This window comes from Lagopus muta, chromosome 7 (genome assembly GCF_023343835.1).
Source record: "Lagopus muta isolate bLagMut1 chromosome 7, bLagMut1 primary, whole genome shotgun sequence".
Lineage (NCBI taxonomy): Eukaryota > Metazoa > Chordata > Aves > Galliformes > Phasianidae > Lagopus > Lagopus muta.
Window position 1 is genome coordinate 7,459,825 of NC_064439.1, and position 22,116 is coordinate 7,481,940.

Sequence of the window (22,116 nt, forward strand, 5' to 3'; positions counted from 1 at the left end):
GCTCCTAACACTTATCTAATAGAAAAGATTCTGCTGTGGCAGACATAATAAATGTGCCTTTTCTGTAGTGCTATTTCCATCAAGACATAAATCCTTGCTAAATAAGATGACTGAAAGAAAGAATGGAGTTATGGAAATGCATGACTTACGAGAAAATGATATTAGCTATTCTAATGTAAAAGAATTTCTCACACTTCTAATGCTGACCTTTTCCCACTGAAATATGTTTTTGTCACTTGTTAGTTGTTAATAGTTTCAACTCTTCTGGTTTTTGATTTCACAACTCTTTATCTTGAATGTGTATCTTAAAGTAACTGAGACCATCTTCTGCAGTGCAGAAGACTGATCATTTTTCACATGTAGACGTAACCAGGACAAATGTCTGTCCTTGGCATCTGGGTGCCTTCCTACCATTAATCTTCACAGCCCCCTATGGGGTAAATGGAGATTGGTCTGCATGTATTTTACTCCCCGGGTAACTTAAACAGAATCAAAGTAGCTTGTCCAAAATTTAATCCTGGTCAGATTGAAGTTTATAGGAGCCAAATACGTCACTTGGCCGACGGCATAATTTCATTCATTGTGTAGATGAGAGTCTGTAATCAAGAGTCTGCACAACCAACAGCCAAATCACTTCCTTGTGACCTGGTTGCTGATTCTTCTTTTGTGTTTAGGCCAGGCTGGAGCTCTGTATAAACCAGTGTGAGATCAACTCTTGCTTTAAATGAGGCCAAGATGGTATTCTACCTTCTGCTATTTTTGCCTTTATAAAAGTCCTCACAGCAGTTCTCTAACTTGGAGAGGGGAAAAAAAATTAAAAAAAAAAATAATACATGTGTGTATGTATGTATATATATATATTTACTCATGTATTTATTCATTGGAGAAGTTTATCTGACGTTTATGATCTTGCTATAGGCAAGTAGGTAAGTCTTGTGCTAATGTTAATTATGGGTAAAGGCGTTTATAGAGATATTTAAAAGGTTACCCTTCCCAGAGGAATAATCAGGGCACTGTCTGCAAAGTACAGTTTAAAAATAGCTAGTTGAACAATACATTGTAGGAATGAATAGGCTATACAAAAAAAAACACATTTAAAGTCAAGACTGTCTGCCTATTTCTAACACAATAAAGAAGGGGAATATTGACATATTGCCTCTAATTTTAGATGCCCTAGTAAAACAATGTTTTGCTACATAAGTTTAGGGTTTGTTGCTGTTCCTGTAAAGCTTCTGCAGTTGCTTTCTCTCAATCTTTCTCTCTCTCTCTCTCTTTTTTTTTTTCTTTCTTGATGCTGACTGCTACAATACAGGGGCCAAAATACTCCAGTGTATTAGCAGGCTAAGGCCAAGGAAGTGTGTAGTGAAGCACATCATTTGCAAAATGAATTTCTGGCTCTTGCATACCTCTCCATGATGCATTCTCCTGCATTTTATTGCTTTGTTTTCCTTTGCTGTGAAAGCAAGGCATGAGGTACTGAGGATGCAGTGGGTAAAGATGTTAATTGAGAGTAGAGCAATCCTCTTTTAAAATGGAGACCATTCCTTATCTATTTGGGTACCGCCCTCGGAGAGGCATGCTTTGGATCTGGGGGGCAGAGGGAATTGACTTGTTGAGCAGTAACCAAAGGAGAATACATGGAAGAAGACTGAGGCTGTAGCTCTCGTTCTGTAATGCTATTCCTAGTACTTTCCTGGTCCTGGTTCACTCCTGCACCAGGTCATTCTTACTCTTTTTGCTGATTGCAACACTTTGATTTCTAGACCAAGCTGCAGGTAGCCATCATTTTCTTTTCATCCAAACACATTCTAGCTGATACCCAATGGAGAGATTAGACCTGAATGGGACTCAGGTTTCAAGACTTCAGGAACTTTGCAGCTGCAGTTGGGATAGGTAATCAATCTTGGGAATGTCTGCAAGACACAATAAAATCAGTTTGTGTCAAGTGAAACAGTTTTTTGTTATTTATTTTAGCTTCTTTATTTTGCTATCCTTCATTGGCATTTCAAAGTCATTTCTAGAAATGAATCAGTGTTATTTTCCATTTGAAATTCTGCACTTATATCTTCTAACCCTAAGTAATAAATCCCCCCTCTGTGAATGTTTTTGAACTAGGAATTTTGTTTTGAATCAGCCCTTTTTCCAGCAGCAGTTTTAACTTCAATTGTTCAGCATTTTCCAAGGGTATCATCAAATAGTTCCTGACCAGCTCTCTACAGTGTCTAATAAGGCTCCGATGAAGGGATGTGCTTTCCAAACCAGAGCACATTTTATGTGCAGACTCTGTGCTTTCATATTTCACAAATATTTCACCAATAGAGGGATTTCATAAGTCTCTTTCAACTTCATTATTATCTCTTCTTTTTTTTCTCCCATGTTTGTAAATCCTCATGAGCAAATGGCTCTTCTGATAAAAGGACAGTAATAAAAAACAGGAGGACTCCTAAGTAATGTTTGACTCAGACTCTCCATTTTAGATTGCTGTGGCTTTTTTTGAGTCATTATCTATTGTATTTTGGTATCTCTTTGTGTTTTACTGGCTATTCAATATATTTCCCACAGAGACTAGTTCTGTACGTTTCCTGTAGTGAAGACTATTCAAAAAGCCTATGATCCTGTAATAGTTTATAGCAAAATCAATTGGTATGCATTGGAAAACATTCTTTTCTGCTACATTAAAGGAAAATGTGTGTACAGAGCTGAGAATTCGTATTCATAATGAATTTTTTTTGAAGTTAGAAAAGCATGTGCTTGTGTAATTGAAGGTTCTCTTGTTCTGCTTAAATTTGCTTTTTCCAACTCTCTTTAAGGATAACTCTATCACTTTAGCCAGGAAACTTTTAGGACTTCAATTTTAGAGTGAGATCTCCTGTTCCACACCCTACATTTTGTGTGAATTTAGCTCTGCATTTTCTAAGTGCCTGCATGGAAGTAATTAAGTGGATGATTGTTGTGTAACTCAGTGCACAGCACCTGCCCGGTAGCACATCCTTGAGTTAATATTTAAGAACTACTGCAGCACCCTCAAGTGGCGATGCTGATCTGTATTTACGATTTTTTTCCTAATGCTTTATTTCAGGGTTACGATTCATTTTAATGTTTTGGGCTGACCCGGCCCGGTATTATCACAGCCTGCACTCCTTTTTCAGGTAAAGCTCCTACTGAATCCAATTAATGACACTGGAAACTGCGCAGGGGGCTCAGGAAAGTTTTCCTTGGATTGTCAGATGATTTTGTGTAGGGCATAAAGCATTCGCCTTACCTGCAGTAACTCTGGCTTTTCTGTCAGTTGTGCTGGAATAAATAATGTTGAGTGCCCTACAGAAGGAGGAACCAGCATGCTGGGGCTTTTTCTCAGGGCTGCAGTTGCGTGTGTTTTAAGAGGCATCAGCATTGCGAACCACACAAATTACTTGAGCTCTCCTCACCAACAGTGACATCTGTTGTAATGACTGAGGAGGCATGCTCTCTCTCAGTCAAGTTTTACTAGCTTTGTTCTGAATTTCTATTATTCCAGTTTTTTTTTTTTCTTCTTTTTTTCCACTAGCTATGTATTTTAAGCAGGCACAGTGCTGGACCAGATGAATGGCGCAGGTTTGGGGCCCATTGCTTCCACAATTAGCAACCAGCATCTCTCTCCTGATGCTTCTTTTAATTTCTTAGATTTCTTAGCGCTCAGAGAAAAGAGAACCATTACCTCATACAATAAATGGCTGTAGCATGAAGTCTGTGCACTCTCGTGCCCCTGGTATAGACTTGCATGAGCAAATCATTTAACTCCACTGGTCCTCAAAGGTAAAGCACCAACAAGGAGTTTTATTTCAGAAGTTTACTGTAGGCCTAATGGATGTTGTCTCCACTTTAAGGGCCTTAAGTGAAAACAGATCAAGATGCTTGCTCTCATGTCAACTATAATGGTGTGTGCAGGGCAGAGGGCACAGACAGGTGGCGGTGGGAGTGCTCCCTCTGCCCCAGAGCTGCTTTGTGCAGTCTCTGCTAATGCTGTGGCTTAGCAGGATGGCACAGCTCCTTATTTACCACTGCAGTTTCCACCAGGACTGGTGTGTTTTCTGCATCAAACTCAGACAGCACGCTTGACAACCACTGTAAACAACACAGTTTTATTTTTAGGGAGTTGAAAGTGACCCAGGCTTTTATTTTTTAAATTATATTCTCATCCTATTATTAAGAAAAATGTAATTTAATTTTTAAGTAAAATGGTTATTTCTCTTTTTACCCTCTCTCTGAGATACTTGATATTAAAAGTAGAAATCACTGGTATGTTATGCTCTGTTCTTTCCTCACTTCATTCTTTTCCTCTTCACTCTCTCTTCCCATAGAAGATTCACATCATTTGAAGTGTACCATCTGGGCTGTCTTGCACGCAACAGACTGCATTGTGTTCACATGAGAAACAAGTCAAACAACAGCAGAGGGCAGGGTCTGAGAGCAGTGAGTCTCCAAAGGGATATAAAGAGATGATGTCTATTTCTAATCTAAAGTAGATAATAGACAAAAATAATGCATGATGGAGCTTATTTGCAATAATGGCTGTGATCTCATCTTAAAGGCCCACTGTCAGTTTAGAAGTCACACTGTGAAGATATAAGGATTATATATATATATATATAAAAGGCACTACCAGTAACAGTTATAGAAGAGCATATGAGAGATTGCTTTGTAAACTTGCCTTAGGCTGCTCCTAAAATAAGTGGAGAAATGCCATCAGACCTCTCTCACTGTGGTTGCAGCTCTGAGCTGGGATGTATTGGCAGCCTGCATTGCAACTGACCCACAAACCTACTTTAAAACATTTGGGGGCACATGTGAGGCTTGTGAGGTGGAAGAACATGTGGCTTCTCATGCCTGTTAAACTAGGTGGCCTGGCTAGGGAATTGCCTGTCTCAAAGTGCTTGTGGCACATGGTTGCATATTACAGAAGATTTATTGTCAGAAATAGTGGTAATGCATTTGGAACAGGCTGCCCAGGGAGGTGGCGTAGTACTGTCCCTGTTGGGGCTCAAGAAAACAATAGATAGTCACAGTGAGGGATGTGTTCCAGAGCAGTCACAAATATAGGTTGACTAGATGATCTTATTGGTCTTTCCAACCTTAATGACTCTGATTCTATGGGGAGCTGGGGCTTGGAGCAAGAATCCCAGTGGAGTCAGCCATTAGAATGCTTCTTGGCCCTGTACAGTAAACTGTAGGCACAGGTGCATTACAGAAAAAGCGTTGCTTCTCTACAGCTTCCTGGGAAAAGCAGGCCAAGGATGAAATTGTTGGTCGTTTATTTAGAAATAGGTCTTGATGAGTGTTCTAAAAGTAACACTATCTTGGGCTTAAAAGACCAGCAAATTGCAAAGATTTGAGCTCATTCTGTATATTTTCTTTCATTTTTAACACAAAACACTGAGTTTTTCAAGGTGAGGAAGATGCCTTTGACAGTAAAATCCCAGCTCGTTTAAATTTTTATATGTACAATATGACGTCGCATATTCCAGCCCAAACAGTTTTGGCCTTCTTTGGGGTGACTGTCCCACTTTCTGGATACATCATCTCTGTTTTCCACCAAATGTTTCCACCTCTGACAAGTTGTTGCCTGCCTTTGTCATCATGTGCTGCAACTTGTGCTCTGTGCTGATGGTCTTGTATGTGTGCAGATGACACAAGTAGGCCACACTAATTGTTTGGAGGTGTCATCTGCTTCCAAAAATACCAAGCAAATACCAGTGTAAGAATTTGTTCCTTTGGATGGAAGCTCTCTTTTCTCAGTAAAGGGTATTTTCAAGGAGTTTATTATCCCCAGAATCAATAGTGAATTCTGTTTTACTGAGTTACTAGATGAGCAAAGATATGTTCAGGTTGGTGAATTATGGCTAGAATAAACAATTCACACAGAAGATTGGTAAGCTTTGCCCAGTCTCATGAAATTGAAGGAGGTTTTAGTGTGGTTATTTATTTGAGATCATTGAATATGCGCTGATGAGGAAGAATTTCACGATGGTTGGACTCGTCCAACCGTTCTATGATTATGGAGAGCCTTAAATGGCAAATGAATGATGCTGCTGTTTCTGTCTGCATGTTGCTGATGGAGGTTCCTGTAGGTGTACCAAACAAGTGGACTTCCAACAGAAGTTGTTACTGCCTTAAGTCACAGTGGCTTCTTCTTCTTTTTTTTTTTTCTTTTTTCTCTTTTTCTTTTTTCTGTTCAACGATTGCTTTCAGTTCTGGTGCACTTAAAGATTGCAGTGCTGTGTTGCTGAAGTCTTGTTGATGTCATCGCTGCAGAAATTGTGATGGGCTCAAAGGTTGTTTTATGGAGCTCTGATGCGACATTTTTAGCTGCCTTGTTGCTGCTTGTCTGCTTTGTGGAGAGGAACAAGAGGCTCTGAATGCTGCTGTATTCTTGCATAACTTGAAGAGCATTTTAGATTTTTTTTTGAATTGAAAAGCAAATCAGACTTCTTTCAGACTTCTGAAAATATCAGTTGCAGTCAAAATTTTACAGGATTGCCTTTGCCACAGTTATGCTCAGATCATTATGAAGCAGTCTGTATTTTCTCGATTAGCAGAGTACTGAATTGCTTTTGTCGTTGCAGTAAAATTATTGAACACCATACCTGCTTTAATTTGGTGCACTTGGCATGCTTTTATGATTCCTTGGCACATGCAAATAAATATATGTATCGATCCATGTCTAAGTTAGGAAGTACTAAAAGCACACATGCCATGATTCAAGGGTTTACTTGTTTCTAGCATTACTTAGCAAGCTAATAAGATCTACACTGGCTTTACTAACAACTAACAATCAAATGCCCCTAAATTTAGCTACGTGCAGAAAATACATGAAGATGAATGTGAATGTCCACTGGAATTGTCCAAAGCAGTGGCTTGTATTGATTATGCCATCATTTATCTGATTTCAGTAATTCCATTGTATTCCAGTACCTCGAGTTAATAAATACCTTTGCAAAGCTGACCTCAGTGTCTGTTTGATGTACTTTGAAAGCTGTGGTAAGGTTAGTGGGAAGCACATATGTTGATGAGTTAAATTAAAGCACATCCCAAAAGGTGTCTAAAATGAAAACCTCTCTTTGGGTACTATCTTGTCTGTTGATACTACACAACATAAACCTGTGTTAAATCAGCAAGAATGTATTTTATTCACGTCCTGTTAGTATTCCACTCTTGTCATTGTGCCACCCACCTCTTGAAAACTGAATACAGTGTTTGGACAGCTATTGATAATCCTTTATATTTTCTGTAACCTAATGGCAGTGGACTTAAAGCATTACTAAACCTTCAAGAGAGCCTCAGTTGATTTAGGCACTGCATCACAGTGACAGACAGATGAATTGGATGACTGGAATATTTTCAATTAGAAAAACGTAAATGAACTAGTAACGTTTTTGTCCTAATCAGTTTATGAAGACGAATGGGTAGGAAAGAACATACAAATAGTGAAGTATCACAAACATCAACCAATGTAAATTAGAGTGAAATTTGAAAAGGAATTATTTATTTTTAAGGTGGTTTCAAGGGACGTTAAACAGCAAATCCAAAACAGTGTTCCATGAAGTCCCTGCTTACAGACCATTTAGCTTCAGATGACTCAGGCTCGTTAGATGCTTTCCTGTTCAGTCCAAATACATCATGAAATACCTATGGAGGCAGTTGTGTACACTGAAAACTGCCCTGAGAACACAAGCTCTTCTCTGAATGCAATTCCGAAGGGAAATAGGAACTGGACTGAATTTAACTGAAGATTTCAAGATGTGCAATCCAGAATTTATTCCCAGAAACCACCCAACATGCTCACAGAATGGAGTTTTCAGTGCTCTTTGTACAACACTGTAAATGGAGAATATTTCAACCTGTGACTTTGTGTCACACTAGAGGAAAAAACTTTATGCTTGATAGGCCAGGGTGAAAACATAGGATTGGAAGAATATTTTGTTATCTTGGTAGCTAGACTGTGATGTCCATCTCTCTCCATATGCTTGCTTCTCTGTGTATTCATATTTCTCTCTGGGTTCTTTCCTTTAGCTCCGAGAGTCTAAAACCTAAAATTGTGTCATTACATCCCCCGGGGCTTTTATTCAGTCTATGTTCTTGTTCTTTTCTAACCAGCCAGAAAGCAGTCAATTTAGTGACAGCTAGTCCGAAGAGTAACAGTTCTGCTTAAAGGAAATCTATATTGTAAAGATGAGGTCCTTAAATGAAACCTTTTTGTCTTGTCTGTTCCTTTAGAAGTCCTGGCATGTATTTGAAATGCTGACTGGTTAAATCTCTTCTGTTCCTCTATGATTTTGAATGCTCAAGTGGAAATACAGAATTCCTCCAAGGTAAAGAAATTCTGTATCTGTCTGCTACTCCTTTTTATAGTGCTGAATTAGAGAGGAATGTTGTCAGCTCCTCTCAACGTGAGCAATTGAGGATGCAGTACGTGGATATAAGGTGGAGCAGGAAACTTGTGTATCTCCCTCACATGTGTAGCTGAGCATTATCTCGTCTCAGTATAGAGTCCATATGAAGTAGGTGATTGAAGCGCCAGGGGATACTTGTGCAAAATGGTTGTTATTTTGATAGGCTTTCAACAGCCTTCTTTGCCTTTCTAACACTGAATTTATTTCCTTTTCTTACTGATAGCCTCTTTGAGAGACAGTATTAATCAAGCAAGCTGGTAGTTGTCATGGCATATCTGATTCAAACATCAAATACTGGCATGTTGCAAAGCAGAGAAGAATGTGTATGGTGACCAGTGCAGCAACATTAGCTGAGTCTTGCCTGGCTGCCAACAGCTCTTGGCACCCAAAGGAAAATGTATTTATCTGTAACTTTAGTGCTTAACTTCCTGGCTTGTCTTGAAGACATGAAATTGGGATCTCATCCTAATTTTTCTCAGACAAAGCTTCAACAGACAGAATATTCATTAAGAAAAGAAAGTCTTCAGTGCAAATTACTCTTTATGTTTGTTGCAGTATTAGGTCTAGTGATGGGCAAGACCTCGCTGTGCGGTACAGCTGTTCAAATGTGTGCATCTGAACCTTTTACTTGTTCATGCCTGCTGCCAGCAAAGCATAACTGTTGTTCCTGAGCACTCCCTTCTGTATCTCTTTTTCTTCCTTTTCTTTCCCTGCACCACCTGCAAAATCATAAAAACTAGGGATGCGAGAGACCTGTTCAGTCATATGGTCTATTCTTTTGCCAACTGGCAGGATAATTCCTTACAGCACATTTTCTAATGCCTTGTACAGGCTATTTATAAATGTTCTCAGCATTAGGACTTTCACCCATTTCCTTTGGGAACAGTCGTGCTCACACCACCAGGAAGAACGTGCTGATATTCAACTGTGTGTTCTTGGTTTCATTCAGTGAGGCCTAGGCGAGCAGTAAGAATTCTGATGGATCAGATCACCTCTCTTCTGGCTGCAGAGCAGAATGTTCATCCTCCAGGTGTTGGAAGCATCCTCTTGAGAGGGTAACCCTTCTGAAAATCCTCTCATTACATGGTTCCAGTTAACCTTGTAGCACTGCAGCCCGTATCTCAGTTTTCCAGACGTCTTGGTGCTTTGCAACTCTGCCGGCTGTGGTCCATTTCTTCTCTTATTCTTTGACTCCAGTGGTCATCCTCTCCTTTCTCTCTCATCCCCCTTGGTATGTTACTGTGTTCATGCCTTTTCTTGGTACTTCCACTTTTCTTTCTTCGCTGCTCACCCTCGATCCGTCTCTTTACCTGACCAGCCTTTTCTTCCTGTTCTACTCTGTTTTCTTCCCAAAACCTTGTGTCCTTTAAGCCATCTTGCCTATTATTCCCAGTGCTTGAGTATCAATGTTTTCTTATCTCAGAAGGAGCCTTCATCTGCTCCCTGAGTTATTCTCAAAATGCCCAGAAAGCAAGCTTTTCCAGCACTTACCTTTTTCTGCTCTGGCAAACTGCCTTGTGTGTTTGTTTAGGTGTTGGGTTGTTGTTGGTGGTGGTGGGTTGCTTTTTTTGTTTTTGTTTTTAGGTTGTTTTGTTTTGCTTTCTTATAATTGTAAGGACAGGAGGATTAATTTTTAGAATAATCTCTGTGATGCCAGAGAAGTTCACATTTTTATGTCTCAGGTTCACTTGCTGTCCAATGCTGCATTTCTACAGAATTCACTTCAAGAGGCTACTGGCACAAATAACAATATAAGCAAGTAAGCATACTAAGTCAGCATACTAATTCCACAGTATATAATGTCCCTCAGTCTTCAGCAGCCCTACTGTCACTTATCTTGACAAAATTATATGCTTCCACCAGCACAAGCATTAGATCAAAATGAGCGATCAAGTGTATCCTCAGGGACTGCTGTATTGATGCATTTTGTCACAGCAAAGAGACTTTCTGTTCTGGTTTGGTTTGTGTCTGGCTTTAGATGACAACAGACAACAGATGTATAGATGGCATAAGCCTGAGGCCAGTAGAGATTCAGGAGTTGGAAGTGTTTATCTTGGCTAACAATAGTAATAGGTGTTAAAGTGTTGTTTCTGTAGTGCCTGAAAGTTGCTATTATAAAAAAATTCAGAGGGGTGTTACACTTGTGTTAATAAATATCTATTAACTGTACTGATAACTGTGGTCACTGCAAGAGCAAATAATAATTTGGAGCTTCCTGGAGAGATATGAAAAGATAATCAGACCCTTCTAACATTCCTTTAAAAGTTAATTGAAAAAGGATAATCTCATATTTTAAATAATAAAAACTGTACTTAAGCTATTGGAAAAATTAATTTCTGTTAATAATTTTCTGTTAAGCAGCTGCTCACATTTCTCTTGCCATATAAACCAGAAATACGCTTAGTTCTTTGTGCAGCAAATGTGCTGTTATTTAAATGACAAGTTCAGAGTTTAAGCAAACATAAATCGCTTAGTCAAAACAGAAGAATGGAACATGAATAACTGCTCACAAACACTGAATTCTCTGACATAATTTAACAAATATATATCCGAGAGATGTACTGCTCGATTGCTTCTTTGCCAGTGCTGTTCTGAGATGTCTTGTCCAAAAATAAATCTTTTATGTCTAGTTTTAAAGGCAGAAGGGTCTGGGTTTGACCTGTGTTTGCAAGTGCTTCAATAACATTGCTCAAATGTGGGGATGCTGTTTATTTATACAAGGTGGAAAAACAAAGTGTCATTTTTATCTGCGTGCTTTAGAAATGTCAGTAAAACAGTTATTTTGCCACTGCCAGGAAAATATCTTAAGCTAACACACTTTATTTTGATGGAAATGTCACTAGTTAGGAATGAAACCTCCTTGCAGAACTCTGTATACTGAATTAAATATACAACTAAGAGGCACTTGAGAACACTGTTGGTTTTGAAATGCCTTGATTTCTGTCTTGGGAACAGATTTCTATCTGTTTGCAGGAGCTAAGGAAAGGATTTTATTACATGTAAGATGCTTGTTTAAGGATGCAGATCTTAGGTTTGCATTTCTGAACTACTTCACCTCTTTAAATGTGTTTCACTATGCAAGTTGCTCTGTGCTTAAAACTCACTTTCTGCTGTGAGGAAGCCACAGTTATTAATATAGTGATAATTCATTGCCATTTACCATTCTATCTCCGTGCTTCTGTGTTGTGTTTGCTTTCTTTTTAGCATCATGCTGTCTGCCATGCTTTGCCGCTGCGCACACTCTAAGACAATGTCTGGTCACACAACCAGGGCATTGTGGAGGACTCTGGGCTCCAGGTTTTGCACAGGTAAACAGCAAATTAACCATGGAATTGCAAGCAGAGCACAGGGCTTCCAGCACAGAGCTGTGACTCAGGAATGCTAGGCTGTGTCCTCCCCCAAGAGGTGGACAAATACCACAATACATGCTCATAGGGGACGAGCTACATCCTGAGATAGCTTGTGCACAAGCAGGTTCCACAGTCCCTAATGAAATCATCTGGTCCCCTATGACTCAGAGTAATCCTCCTGCTTTCGATAATGTCTCTGGCAGACCAGTTCTGGCGGATCCTGTTGCAGGGAGTTGGTTATTCAAGATATTTCTGTGTCTCACTGTTCGCTCAGCCCTTCTGTGTGGGGTCACTCACTGTCGCAGGGCTACAGGAACGTGGGATGCAGTTCCCAATGGGAACCTTATCATGCCATGACTTTGCTTCTGCTGTCCGTGGTCTATCATGGAGAAGAGAGCTGGAATCGGGAAGACCTTTAAATAGCTGTGATTATTTATTTCAGGGCAAATGAATCACAGCCCAAAGCTGCATGATCAGGGCTTTTGGTGGATGAGGATCATTTGGATGGTGGTTTTTCACTGAGCTTTTAAAGTATTTGACATTGCAGTTTTATGTTCCCTTAATACAATTTTCCCATGAGTTGTGGATACACATACATGCACAATATGTGTGTGCATGACTAGACAAACCTGATTATGTGAAATCTTGAATCTTAGGAATTAAAAGCACAAGCAGAGTGCATTTGGAGCTAAACTGATCCTTCATGGTTTGAGCAGAATGTTCTCCTTTCTTTCTGTGCTTTTTTTGAGACCTTCTAATTCAGACATTTAATCTTTGGTGTTTTTCTGCCTGGTGCTTTAGTGCCTTTTTGTGGCTTTCTTTGATTATTCCCTCGTGTCCTACTTTTCCTCAAAATTAAAAATATATTATTTCTTTTAATTTGTTTCTCTTATTCCTTTTTTTTTTTTTTTTCCCAGCTGTCACCAATTTTAAATAGTCAAAAAGCCACTGTTAATGCAGTTCAAGATAAACTTTAGTGGAAATTTCTGTCTGTATTTGTGTTAGTGTGTAGTCAGTTTGCAGCAGAAACATAACTAAGAAGGGGCCAAGTGGAAAGTTACCTCTGTTGGGATGCATGTTGCTATGACATAGAAGCTAGAACTTCAGAGCATTGTGTGTTCATCTCATTTTTTAATTAAATGTCAGGATCTCAGTTCTGAAGATCAAAATGATTCCTCCTTTCAAGTTCCGTCGGAAAGGGGACAGAGCATTTGTTTGTGTTTTCTCTCTCTGAGATAAGGCTCTCTTTTCATCTAAATGTTAAGACTTTTCATCTCTGACTTTGAAGACACGAATAAAAAGCAGCAGATGAAACTGTTTGGATATAAAGAGATTTTTGATCAGACAGTTGTTGAAATCATTGGGAGGGTGGGGGTAGCTACACTTCAGAATATTGTACGTAGGATCTACTTGGTTGTGGTTCGATTGTAAGATGATGGAAGAAATTGTATATTTCAAAGATTATATTTTCTTAGTAGCTAGAACTTTAAGTAAGGATAGTGTTAGAAACATCTTAGCCCATCAAGTCTGCTTGCTGAAGTATAATCAAAACAGTTCACTGATGTGAACTGTTCACATCAGTGGATGGGAATGGGCAAGATCTAGCTTACGCTAGATGTGCTTCCCGTAAGAGGAAGGGAATATCGCTGGCAAACCCAGAGGTCAAAGAGGAAGGTTTTGCTGTGGGAGAAGAAGAGGGGACAGCAACTCTGCCACTTGCCACTTTCCTTTCAACCTAAGCATCTGTTGCTATGGAAACCCCGGAGCCTAATGCTGGAGCAACAAGGATAGTCCCCGTGTGTCCCTATACAGGGGAGCGGCTGGACACCTCCAGCCCACTTCCCGCTGCCCATCCGAGCCCGCGACCATTTTCTCCTTCGGGAGCGTTGATGAGCGGCCGCTGCTCTCCGCCCTGAGTGTGCACGGACCGAGACAAAAGGGATGGCGATGGGGCCGGGGCGTGCTGCGGGCGGACCCCCGCCCGGTCCCAGCTGCAGTTCAACCCAGCCCGGCTGCCCCCGGTGCCGGGACCGCTTGTTTATCTCCGGCCGCTCCTACCGGGAGCCACTTTGGGCAGATATCCACAGAGGGGCGCTGAAGCACGTTTTAATGCAGCAAAAAATAAATGAATTAATACAAAAATAGTAGGAGATAAGATTTACCGGATTTTTTTTTTTTTTTTTTTTTAAAGCGGCAAAAATAACGTCCAAAAACTCGCAGCCTCCCTTTCCCAATCACCGTGCAGAGGCAGGGGAAAAAGAGGAGACGAAGGGAAAGGGACCGGTGGCGGAGACCTGTGGGCACGGCTTTGAGGCGGACCCGGGGCAGGGGAGGGCACCGAGGCGCCTTAGCTCTCCTTTCTCTTGCTCCTTTCCCTGCGAGCGGCGGCTCCGTGCTCCCGGCTCCCTCCAGCTGCTGGTCCCTCCTCCCCACCCTTTACCTTCCCCACCTTTCCTTTTCCCTCACCATCAGGTGTGTCTGTTGTTTTCTCTTTTTTTCTTCTCCACTCCCTCCCCCCCTCTTTTTTTTTTTTTTTTTTTTTTAAAGTTGTTTCCCCGGGAAAGAAAAAAAAAAAAAAAAAGAGGAAGAATAAAAGGCAGGTGCCGAAAAGGAGCTGTCTGTAGAAGAGCCCTCCCTCCCCCGAACAACGTGCTTTGAATGAGGCTTCCCAGCCTCTTCCACTCGTCTCACACACGCTGTCACTCTGCCTCTCGCTTTGCACACTGTTGGTATGCGACCTCGGAGGCGACTGCTCTGCCACCCGAGCCCGGGGAGCCGCTGACAGCCAGCCATTCAGCCAGCCCCCCCTCCCGTGGGTTTTTTTTTTTCCCCCCTCCTTTTGCAAACACACACGCACACCCCCAAAGCATATTTAACGCTGATCCACTCAGGCGCCATTATCGGGGTTACGTCTGGAAGTGTTTTGGTTTTCTGTCTCTCTCTCTCTTTTTTTTTTCTTTCTTTCTTTTTTTTTTCTTTCTTTTCTTTCTTTTTCCTAACACTGGATGGTGCAGCATTCCCGTGGCCTGTGGTGTTTCGGCTCGACTGCGTTTTGTTATTCATTTCTCTCCTCTCCCCCCCGGCGCTCCCCCTCTGCCTGCTCTCCCAATCCCCCCGATCTCTCCGGGCACCAAGGAGGAGCCCGCACTCTCTCTACCACCGATGTGGGACTGAGCCTCCCCTGCGTGTAGCATGCTGTAGCCAAAAAGGAAGAGAGGAGGGGGAAAAGAAGAGAAAGAGGGAGAAGCGGCTCTCTTTCCCTCCCTCCCCCTCGCTTCCCGCGGATTGACTTCATGGCTTCGCTATACCAACGCTTCAGTGGGAAGATCAACACCTCCCGCTCCTTCCCCGTCCCCCCCGAAGCCAGTCACCTCCTGGGCGCCCAGTGCAGCGAGGAGGATGGCTCTGCCGGCAAGACCCCACGTCCATTGCAACAGGAAGGCAGCCGGCCCCGCTTCCAGTACCAGCCGCGAAGTGACTGCGAGGAGGAGGATGTAAGCGTCAAGTCGCTCGCGGTCGGCTCCGTTCGGTTTCGGGTGTCCCCATCGGGTGTGTGTGTGTGTGCCCCTTTAGGTTTGCTGAGGTGTCCTCTCTCCCAAGCCGGTCTTTGTGCTTCTCTTCTTCCCCTGAAGTGCCGAGAATGGAATGGGACGGGGCGAGAGCAGGGCTCACCCTCCCTGTGCTGCCCCGTTCCCTTTTTCCTTGTGCGAAGTGGGGCTGGGGGCCACGAGGTCAGCGCATTTGAAAACAGTGAGAGCGAGTTCCGGCCATCTCCTTCCCAGCAAGCTGACACTTTCCTTCTTTCCTTTCCTGTTTTTTCTTCCTTCCCCCCCCCCCCCCCCCCTTTTTTTTTTTTTAAGTATTTATTCCATTTTTTACCCTTTATCACTCTCCTAGGACAGAAGTCTACCTAGTTCCTTCCTTCCTCCCTCCCTCCCTCCTTTCCCATCAGCCTACCCCCGCCTCCAGCAGCCTAGCTTCGGGGAAACTTTTTAACCCCTTCCTATCCATCTCTGGAGCTCTCCCCTTTCCCTTGTCTCTGCCCCCACATGAGCCCCCGGAGGAAGAAGCAAACTTCGGCTGTGCACTTTCACCTCCAGCTCTGCCTCAAGAGCAAAGACTTCAAAGGGTGCATCTGCATATTGCCTTAGTAACAAGTGACTCATTCAGGCCACTGCTGTGCCTGATGGAGTTAAACTTGCTCCGGTCGGTTGCACCTAGTTCTCCCCTGAGGGTAAAGGGGTTCTAGGGAGCGGGGAAGTGCGGGCGTCAGTCACTCCAGGTGGCTCCCCAAAGCTGGTGTAGCTCATGTGGTGGTAGGTTTGCAGAAAATGTTTGGGGTGTTTTGCCACTATGGAAGCACACAGAAGGAGATGCAGATGTCCACAGTTGGGAATAATGTTTGTATTGGTTGCAAATTCTTCTTGTATGAGCAGGACTTTGTGGCAAGCTCCAGCTCTGGCTGTGTAAGCATTCCCTGGAAAGGCACTGCCTCAAGCTGAAGTAGCACCCGCGGCTCACTGGGAGGAGAGAACTGTGCTTGAAGGGAAACTTCCATGGTTTGTCCATTAAGTGTCTGACCACTTTCCCACCCCTTTGTTAAAACTTTTGTGCTCTGAAGAGCAAGTGCACTTTTACCAGTGAAAAGACTGGTACGCCTTAACCACATAGGGATGATTGCTGCTCTGATAGCACTGAAAGTAATAGGAAAATGCATTTAGCCATTAACTGGTGATATTTTTGGCACTACTGTTTCATGGCCCTGGCTGCGTGAAACCTGTCATTTTCAGGGCACGGGAACCCATCGTGGCCCTTCTCAGAGTGGCAGGAGATGTGGGGTCCTTCCTGGCAACAAGCTGGGCTCTAGGTGTCGCTGTGAGCCAGCTGAGTGTTGCCGCCAGGGCTGGGCTCAGACACATTTTCCTCATTATTTGACTGTTTTAATTTTGCTTTCCTGAGTTTGGAGACAGCAGATGTCTGGACCTGCATCTCTGATCACCAGAAGCGCTGAGCCGAGAAGGAAAGGATGCAGTTTAGCATGTGCGAGTGATTTTTGCTGACAGGCTCCCAAATAATATTTAGAACAATAGTATTAAACTACTACCAGAGTAAAAGGAGAGTGGGGAGTTGCTTTTCCTTTTTTTTTCTTTTCCCCTCTTTTTTTTTTTTTCTTTCTTTTTTTTTTTTTCCCCTCTATGGGTTTGGAGGTGACTGGAGAGCACTGTTGTGTAATATGATCTGTACAGGGATAAGTGCTTGTCTAGGAGTTCCCCACCATGAAATGCAAAAAAGATGGTCAGAAACAGATTTGGAGTGACATACAAACATGTGAGAAACTCTTGCGGATTACATTTTAAGGGGACAACATGTCCGAGAAAGTTCAGTAGATCAGGTTGGGCAGTTCAAAAGTACTCCCGTGCAGCAGAATTTGGGCAGCTTAGGCTTGGGTGTTCTTTTGGGTCGGAAGGATGCAGAGGGGACAAAGCGAGTGGACATGGCCTTAGTGTGTGCTGCAGGAACGGGGCTCCCCGTAGGAAAACACGGGCAAGGAAGGGACAGGGAACGGGGCTGTCCGTGGTGCTGAACGCGACGGAGCTGCCCCGTAGTGCTGAATTCGACCGGTCACGCCGCGAGGGAGCTGTCCGTGGTCCTGAACCTGCTGGGTCTGGCATCTGTGTGGTCACGGCAGAGAGTAGGGTTTCTCTCCCGCTCCCGGTGGCAGCAAGCAGGATTTTCTTCTTCCCTTGAAGAAGCAGACAGGTGTAAAACACCGAACATGTTTACATGTTTCACCGAACATGAAATCTCCAAGGGAAAGGGAAATGCAAGGCAGGTACTGTGGAAGGACTGTGGGAGAAGTGCAAAGAGGCAGTCACTTTGTGCAGGGTACTAGGAGCATGTGATGTTGCTTATCATGGGAGAGGGTTTAACAAGATGGCATGGGAAGTTTCTTTCTATGGTGGTTGAATTTCAGATTTCAGTTTTACACAAAAATAATAATAGCACATTCACGTTGTTGATCCTTAAAGATTGCTTTAGTAGAACGACTCAGAGCTTAGAAATGCAGAAAGTTTTGTTGCTTGGCCACACTTGAAAATAACAAAACAACAGAGAACTGCATTGCTCTGTTCTTAACGTTGCGTGATTAATAGTCAGAAGAGGACTGAGATTGTTTTATGTGTTACTGATGACAACTTTCCACACTGAAATGTGTGTGCAGCATTCAGTACTCTTTGTTTAAGCACCAACAAAAACCTTATGCAGTGCGAAAGATAAGATCTTGCCTTGAAGGTCACAGTACTGTTAGTAAGCATTTTGTCTATTGAAAATACCACTGGTGGAAAAATACTAGACAAAACCTACATGTGATTAAAGAGGAAACAGTAATTATACATACAAGATAATTATAATAATACAATGTGATATAAGATAAACATAAATATAAAAAATATTCATTGTATGACATATGCTAACTTCACTTTACAGCACCATGAAGGTGGGTATGAAAACTTAGTTTTTGCAGTATGGAATATGGCAGTGTATAAGCCAACATCATTCTTTAGTATTTTCATTAGATTTTACAGTATTTCAAATCATAGGTATGAGAAAAAATATACAGTGGACCTGACATATAAACAAAAACTGTGTTAAGAATTGTGCTTTTCAAAAGTTAAACATTAGTCTGATTAGAAAACCAGGTTATCAGTGGTGAACTACATAGGCCCTGTATGAATAACTCGCCCCCAAAACAAACAAACAAACAAAATCCAACAACAAAAAACATTTCCTGGCTGGCTTTGATGGCAAATCCTGGCAGTATTGATACTGAAGTTAATTACTGCAACAACAGTAGATGAAATTATGATATTATTTTTATTTTGTTTAGCTATAGATGTACTTTTTCACTACCTTTATTTAGGTAAGAGGGATGTCTCTGAAGACTATGTAAAACCTACTATGGTAACGTAGTACCAGAATGTTAAGCATTTTGGTAACGTTATTTGCCTTCTACATTGATGAGCTTCATGTGTTCCACATTATACTGTGGAAAGAATTTTATCCTAGAAGTTGACTTGAGATTTTGTTCCCATAAAATAAAGCTTTTTCATTTTTTCCAAGCTTCTTTGGCAACACAGTGATTAATGAGTTTAATTTTTTCAGGCAACTGCCAGGAGGTGCTGAGTAAGATGTATCATGCTGATTGTGTATAACTCTGCTCCTTTTAATTATTGGGATGATAATAATGCATTAATCAAGTACATATGAAATTCAGCACTTTTCTCTCACACAGAATATCGATCTATTTTATAGGGCGCTGACTATAAAATGATGATTACGAAAGTTCTTTTTGAATTAAATTTTGTATGATAAGTTAGGTGTTAAGAATATGAAACTCTCCACTGGAACATAAAACTTTCATCTATAAAAACCCATATGCTGCTTTCTTACCTGTCAGTTACTTAGCCAAAACTCCCACTGGATTTAATGGAGATTAAACCATAAATAAAAACAGCTGAACCTACTGAACAACATATTAGTGTGGATATTCTTTCTATTACTCAATTTTGAATAATTTAATTTCTTGCATTTGCTTAAAGCTACATTTGATCATATATTACACTTTACTAATTTTCAGATGGGTTATTCAGACTGATTCACATTGAGAAGCTTTTCCATTCTGATATAAACAGTGATAATTTTGAAATGCTTCAGTAAAACTGTGTTTCCTGCTAGCATAAATTAAGGATTAAGTATATCAAATATCAGTTGTTAATGGAATGAGTCTGAGAAAGAGAGTATTACAGCTATTAGTGTAAAAAATTGTAACTTGGTATGTCAGACTTGCTGATGCATGTAATTGAAAGTGTTAATTTTCCATTCATTATTTGTCTAATATAAAGAGGTATTGCTTTCTGAAAATGTGTGTCAAGGACAGTGTTTCAGAAAGTCTGAGTGCCGAGTAGCAGACAACAGGCGTTTTTGTCTTTCCCAAAGAGATGAGAGATTTGATTTAATGGAAAGTTTGACTGGACTGCAGGAATCGTACCATTGTTCTAAAATAGTTTGAATGGTACCCATAAGTCTTGTCCATAGATGTGAGCTACTGTGTTTATTTACAGAAACCACTGTTGTTTAAGTCTGCAAGAGTCCCTTGTTCTGCCTTTATGTGGTGCTTTTTTCTTTTTATTTTAATGCTAAACTCAATTACCAGCAGCCATTAAGATTTGAAGGGCTAAGATTTGTCTTTCCAAAGGAAATGAAGTTGGGCCCTTCTGGCATTTTGTAAGCTCATCTTTTGAAATTAATAAAAATTACAACCTACTCCCCCACAGAGAAATTGTTATAAGCCTTAAAAGTGTGTGTGTGTGTGTGTGTGTGTGTGTGTATGGGCTTTTTGGCTTGTTTGTTTGTGTTTTTTAATTTGCGTGGAAGCTTATCACATATCTTTTCAGTCATTAGTAGACACTGATTTGGAAGTTATATGATATTTATATTTTACAGGTTAGCTATATTTATAATTAAACCATGCTACGATATTTGTTACTAGCGTTAAATTAGGCAAAGCTACTGCAAGCTTTGCTAGCTGTGATGACAAAGATGATGCGTGCACTAAAAAAAAAAAGGTCAGAGATAATGTATTTTGAAGTATTCTTGACTAATTGTGTCAACAGGTTGAATCATTTATCTGATAGTAGTGAACTGTTCAGTAAGTTGGGATGCCTCATTTAGAGTGCATAGCTCACGTTATTTCTCTTGAGTTAATAGAAATTGGGACAAACACAGCATAAAGACACTGAGCTCAGAGTCAGAGCAGCTGGTGTGGTTTTCCAAACGGCTTTCCAAGGTATGAGGTGAAAAGAGCCAAAAATGTGTGCTGCTCTCCATTCCTTTGTATGTTTGTTTTTTTTTCAGAGAAGGCAAGAACAGTTGTAGTTCTTAGGGTGTTCATCCAAGCTTTAAAAACACTCTTTGGGAGTCAGAAGATTTTTTACCTTTAAATGAAAACATTTAAATTCGTGTGGGGTAATAAATTTATGCTAGTCATCTTTCAAATAATTCTTCCTTGAAGAGTCACTAACTTCAAGTTGATTTTACTGGGATTTTTGCATTATTAGTGGAACGATTCCCAGGACGCTGCAGTGATGTACGCGCATTTTCATTACATGACCGAGGGGTGGCAGTGTCTCTTGACTACACTCACTGTTCCTACAGAGCTCTTGGCATCTCTTTGCTTTCATACTACAGTACCAACCAATCACTTCCTTACCTACACGGTAGAGTCATACCTACACGGTAGAGTTACTTTAAATTCCTCATTGGTTTCTTTAGGTTTGATTGACTTGCTGAAAAATTAGCAACTCTCTCTTTCACCATCAGGGAGCAATGCTTGTTTTCAAAGCTCAGAAAAAAAAATGATTTAGCAACGGTCTCGAATTGAAGTAGCAATTTAGCAATAATTTAGTAGTGGTCCCAAATTGAAGTATAGGGGAAAGAAGGGAGAAACAAATCTTTTTTTTTCTATGGAAATGCTTGGCTCTTTTCTTGTAAAGGAAAATGAAAAACAGCCTTTTCTGAAACACTCTTGTGTTTATATTCAGCTGTGTATCTGTGTACTTTACATGCAGTACATGTAGATGATACAAGTTTGTAAATCCGGTTTGTTTTGAAACTGGTTCATGATGCAGTCCAAATTTAGATAGTAGATATAGAGCTCTCCACAACTGTTCCACCTGCAGAGCATTTAGAAACTTTCATTTCCTCTGTTCAACGTTTATTTCTCATCTTTTTAGCACTTCAGGTTAGAGATCTTCCATACTTCAGTTTGCTAAAATAGCGCTTGAATGTCTTACCAAAGATGACAGCAAAGAGTAACATAGCAAGTTCCCTGGAACTAAGTGGATCCAGACAGAGATGAGAAGAGGGAGATAGTGGCACATGTTGCAAGTGGTAGGTTAAAGCAAAGACAATCAAATATGTGTGGTAGTGTTAAAAAAGGCCAATATTGTGAATCTCTGCTGAGAAGTCTTTGCAGATTTCCATTGAGCATATTTTCAAATTGCTTAGTGCTTGCATAGTGTAAATTATTTTCCTCTAAGCAGGGTGCTTGCTAGTGTAGCTCTGCTATTACGTAGACTATTCTACCAAGTGTTGTCTCTGTGCCTTTTGAAACTGGATTTAACGTTATTATCTTCACTTTGCAGTTGGAAAATCTGAGACTGAGATGACATGTTGCCTCAGAGACGGTGTGTCTCAGCTCAGCAGCACTGACAGCTTGCTGTGGTTCAGCCCTGTGAGCCGTTGCAATTTCTGATCCTGGGCTTTACGGTCTTTAAGAA

General features: G+C 41.1%; 1 protein-coding gene across 7 annotated transcripts in view; it reads left to right on the forward strand.

Moving 5' to 3' along the window:
* DPP6 (dipeptidyl peptidase like 6) overlaps nucleotides 1–22,116 on the forward strand; it is a 489,696-nt gene that overhangs the window by 110,464 nt on the left and 357,116 nt on the right. Inside the window, exon 2 of one of the 7 annotated variants that reach the window (XM_048951964.1) lies at nucleotides 3,080–3,149. The exons of 2 other annotated variants lie outside the window; for them this stretch is intronic. In XM_048951964.1, coding sequence (XP_048807921.1) covers nucleotides 3,097–3,149 — 53 coding nt within the window. In that variant the 5' untranslated portion in view covers nucleotides 3,080–3,096. Of the gene's footprint in view, nucleotides 1–3,079; nucleotides 3,150–8,253; nucleotides 8,349–14,463; nucleotides 15,274–22,116 lie in introns of those variants that run through there. 4 more of the 7 variants (XM_048951961.1, XM_048951965.1, XM_048951957.1 and 1 more) reach the window with 4 other exon arrangements.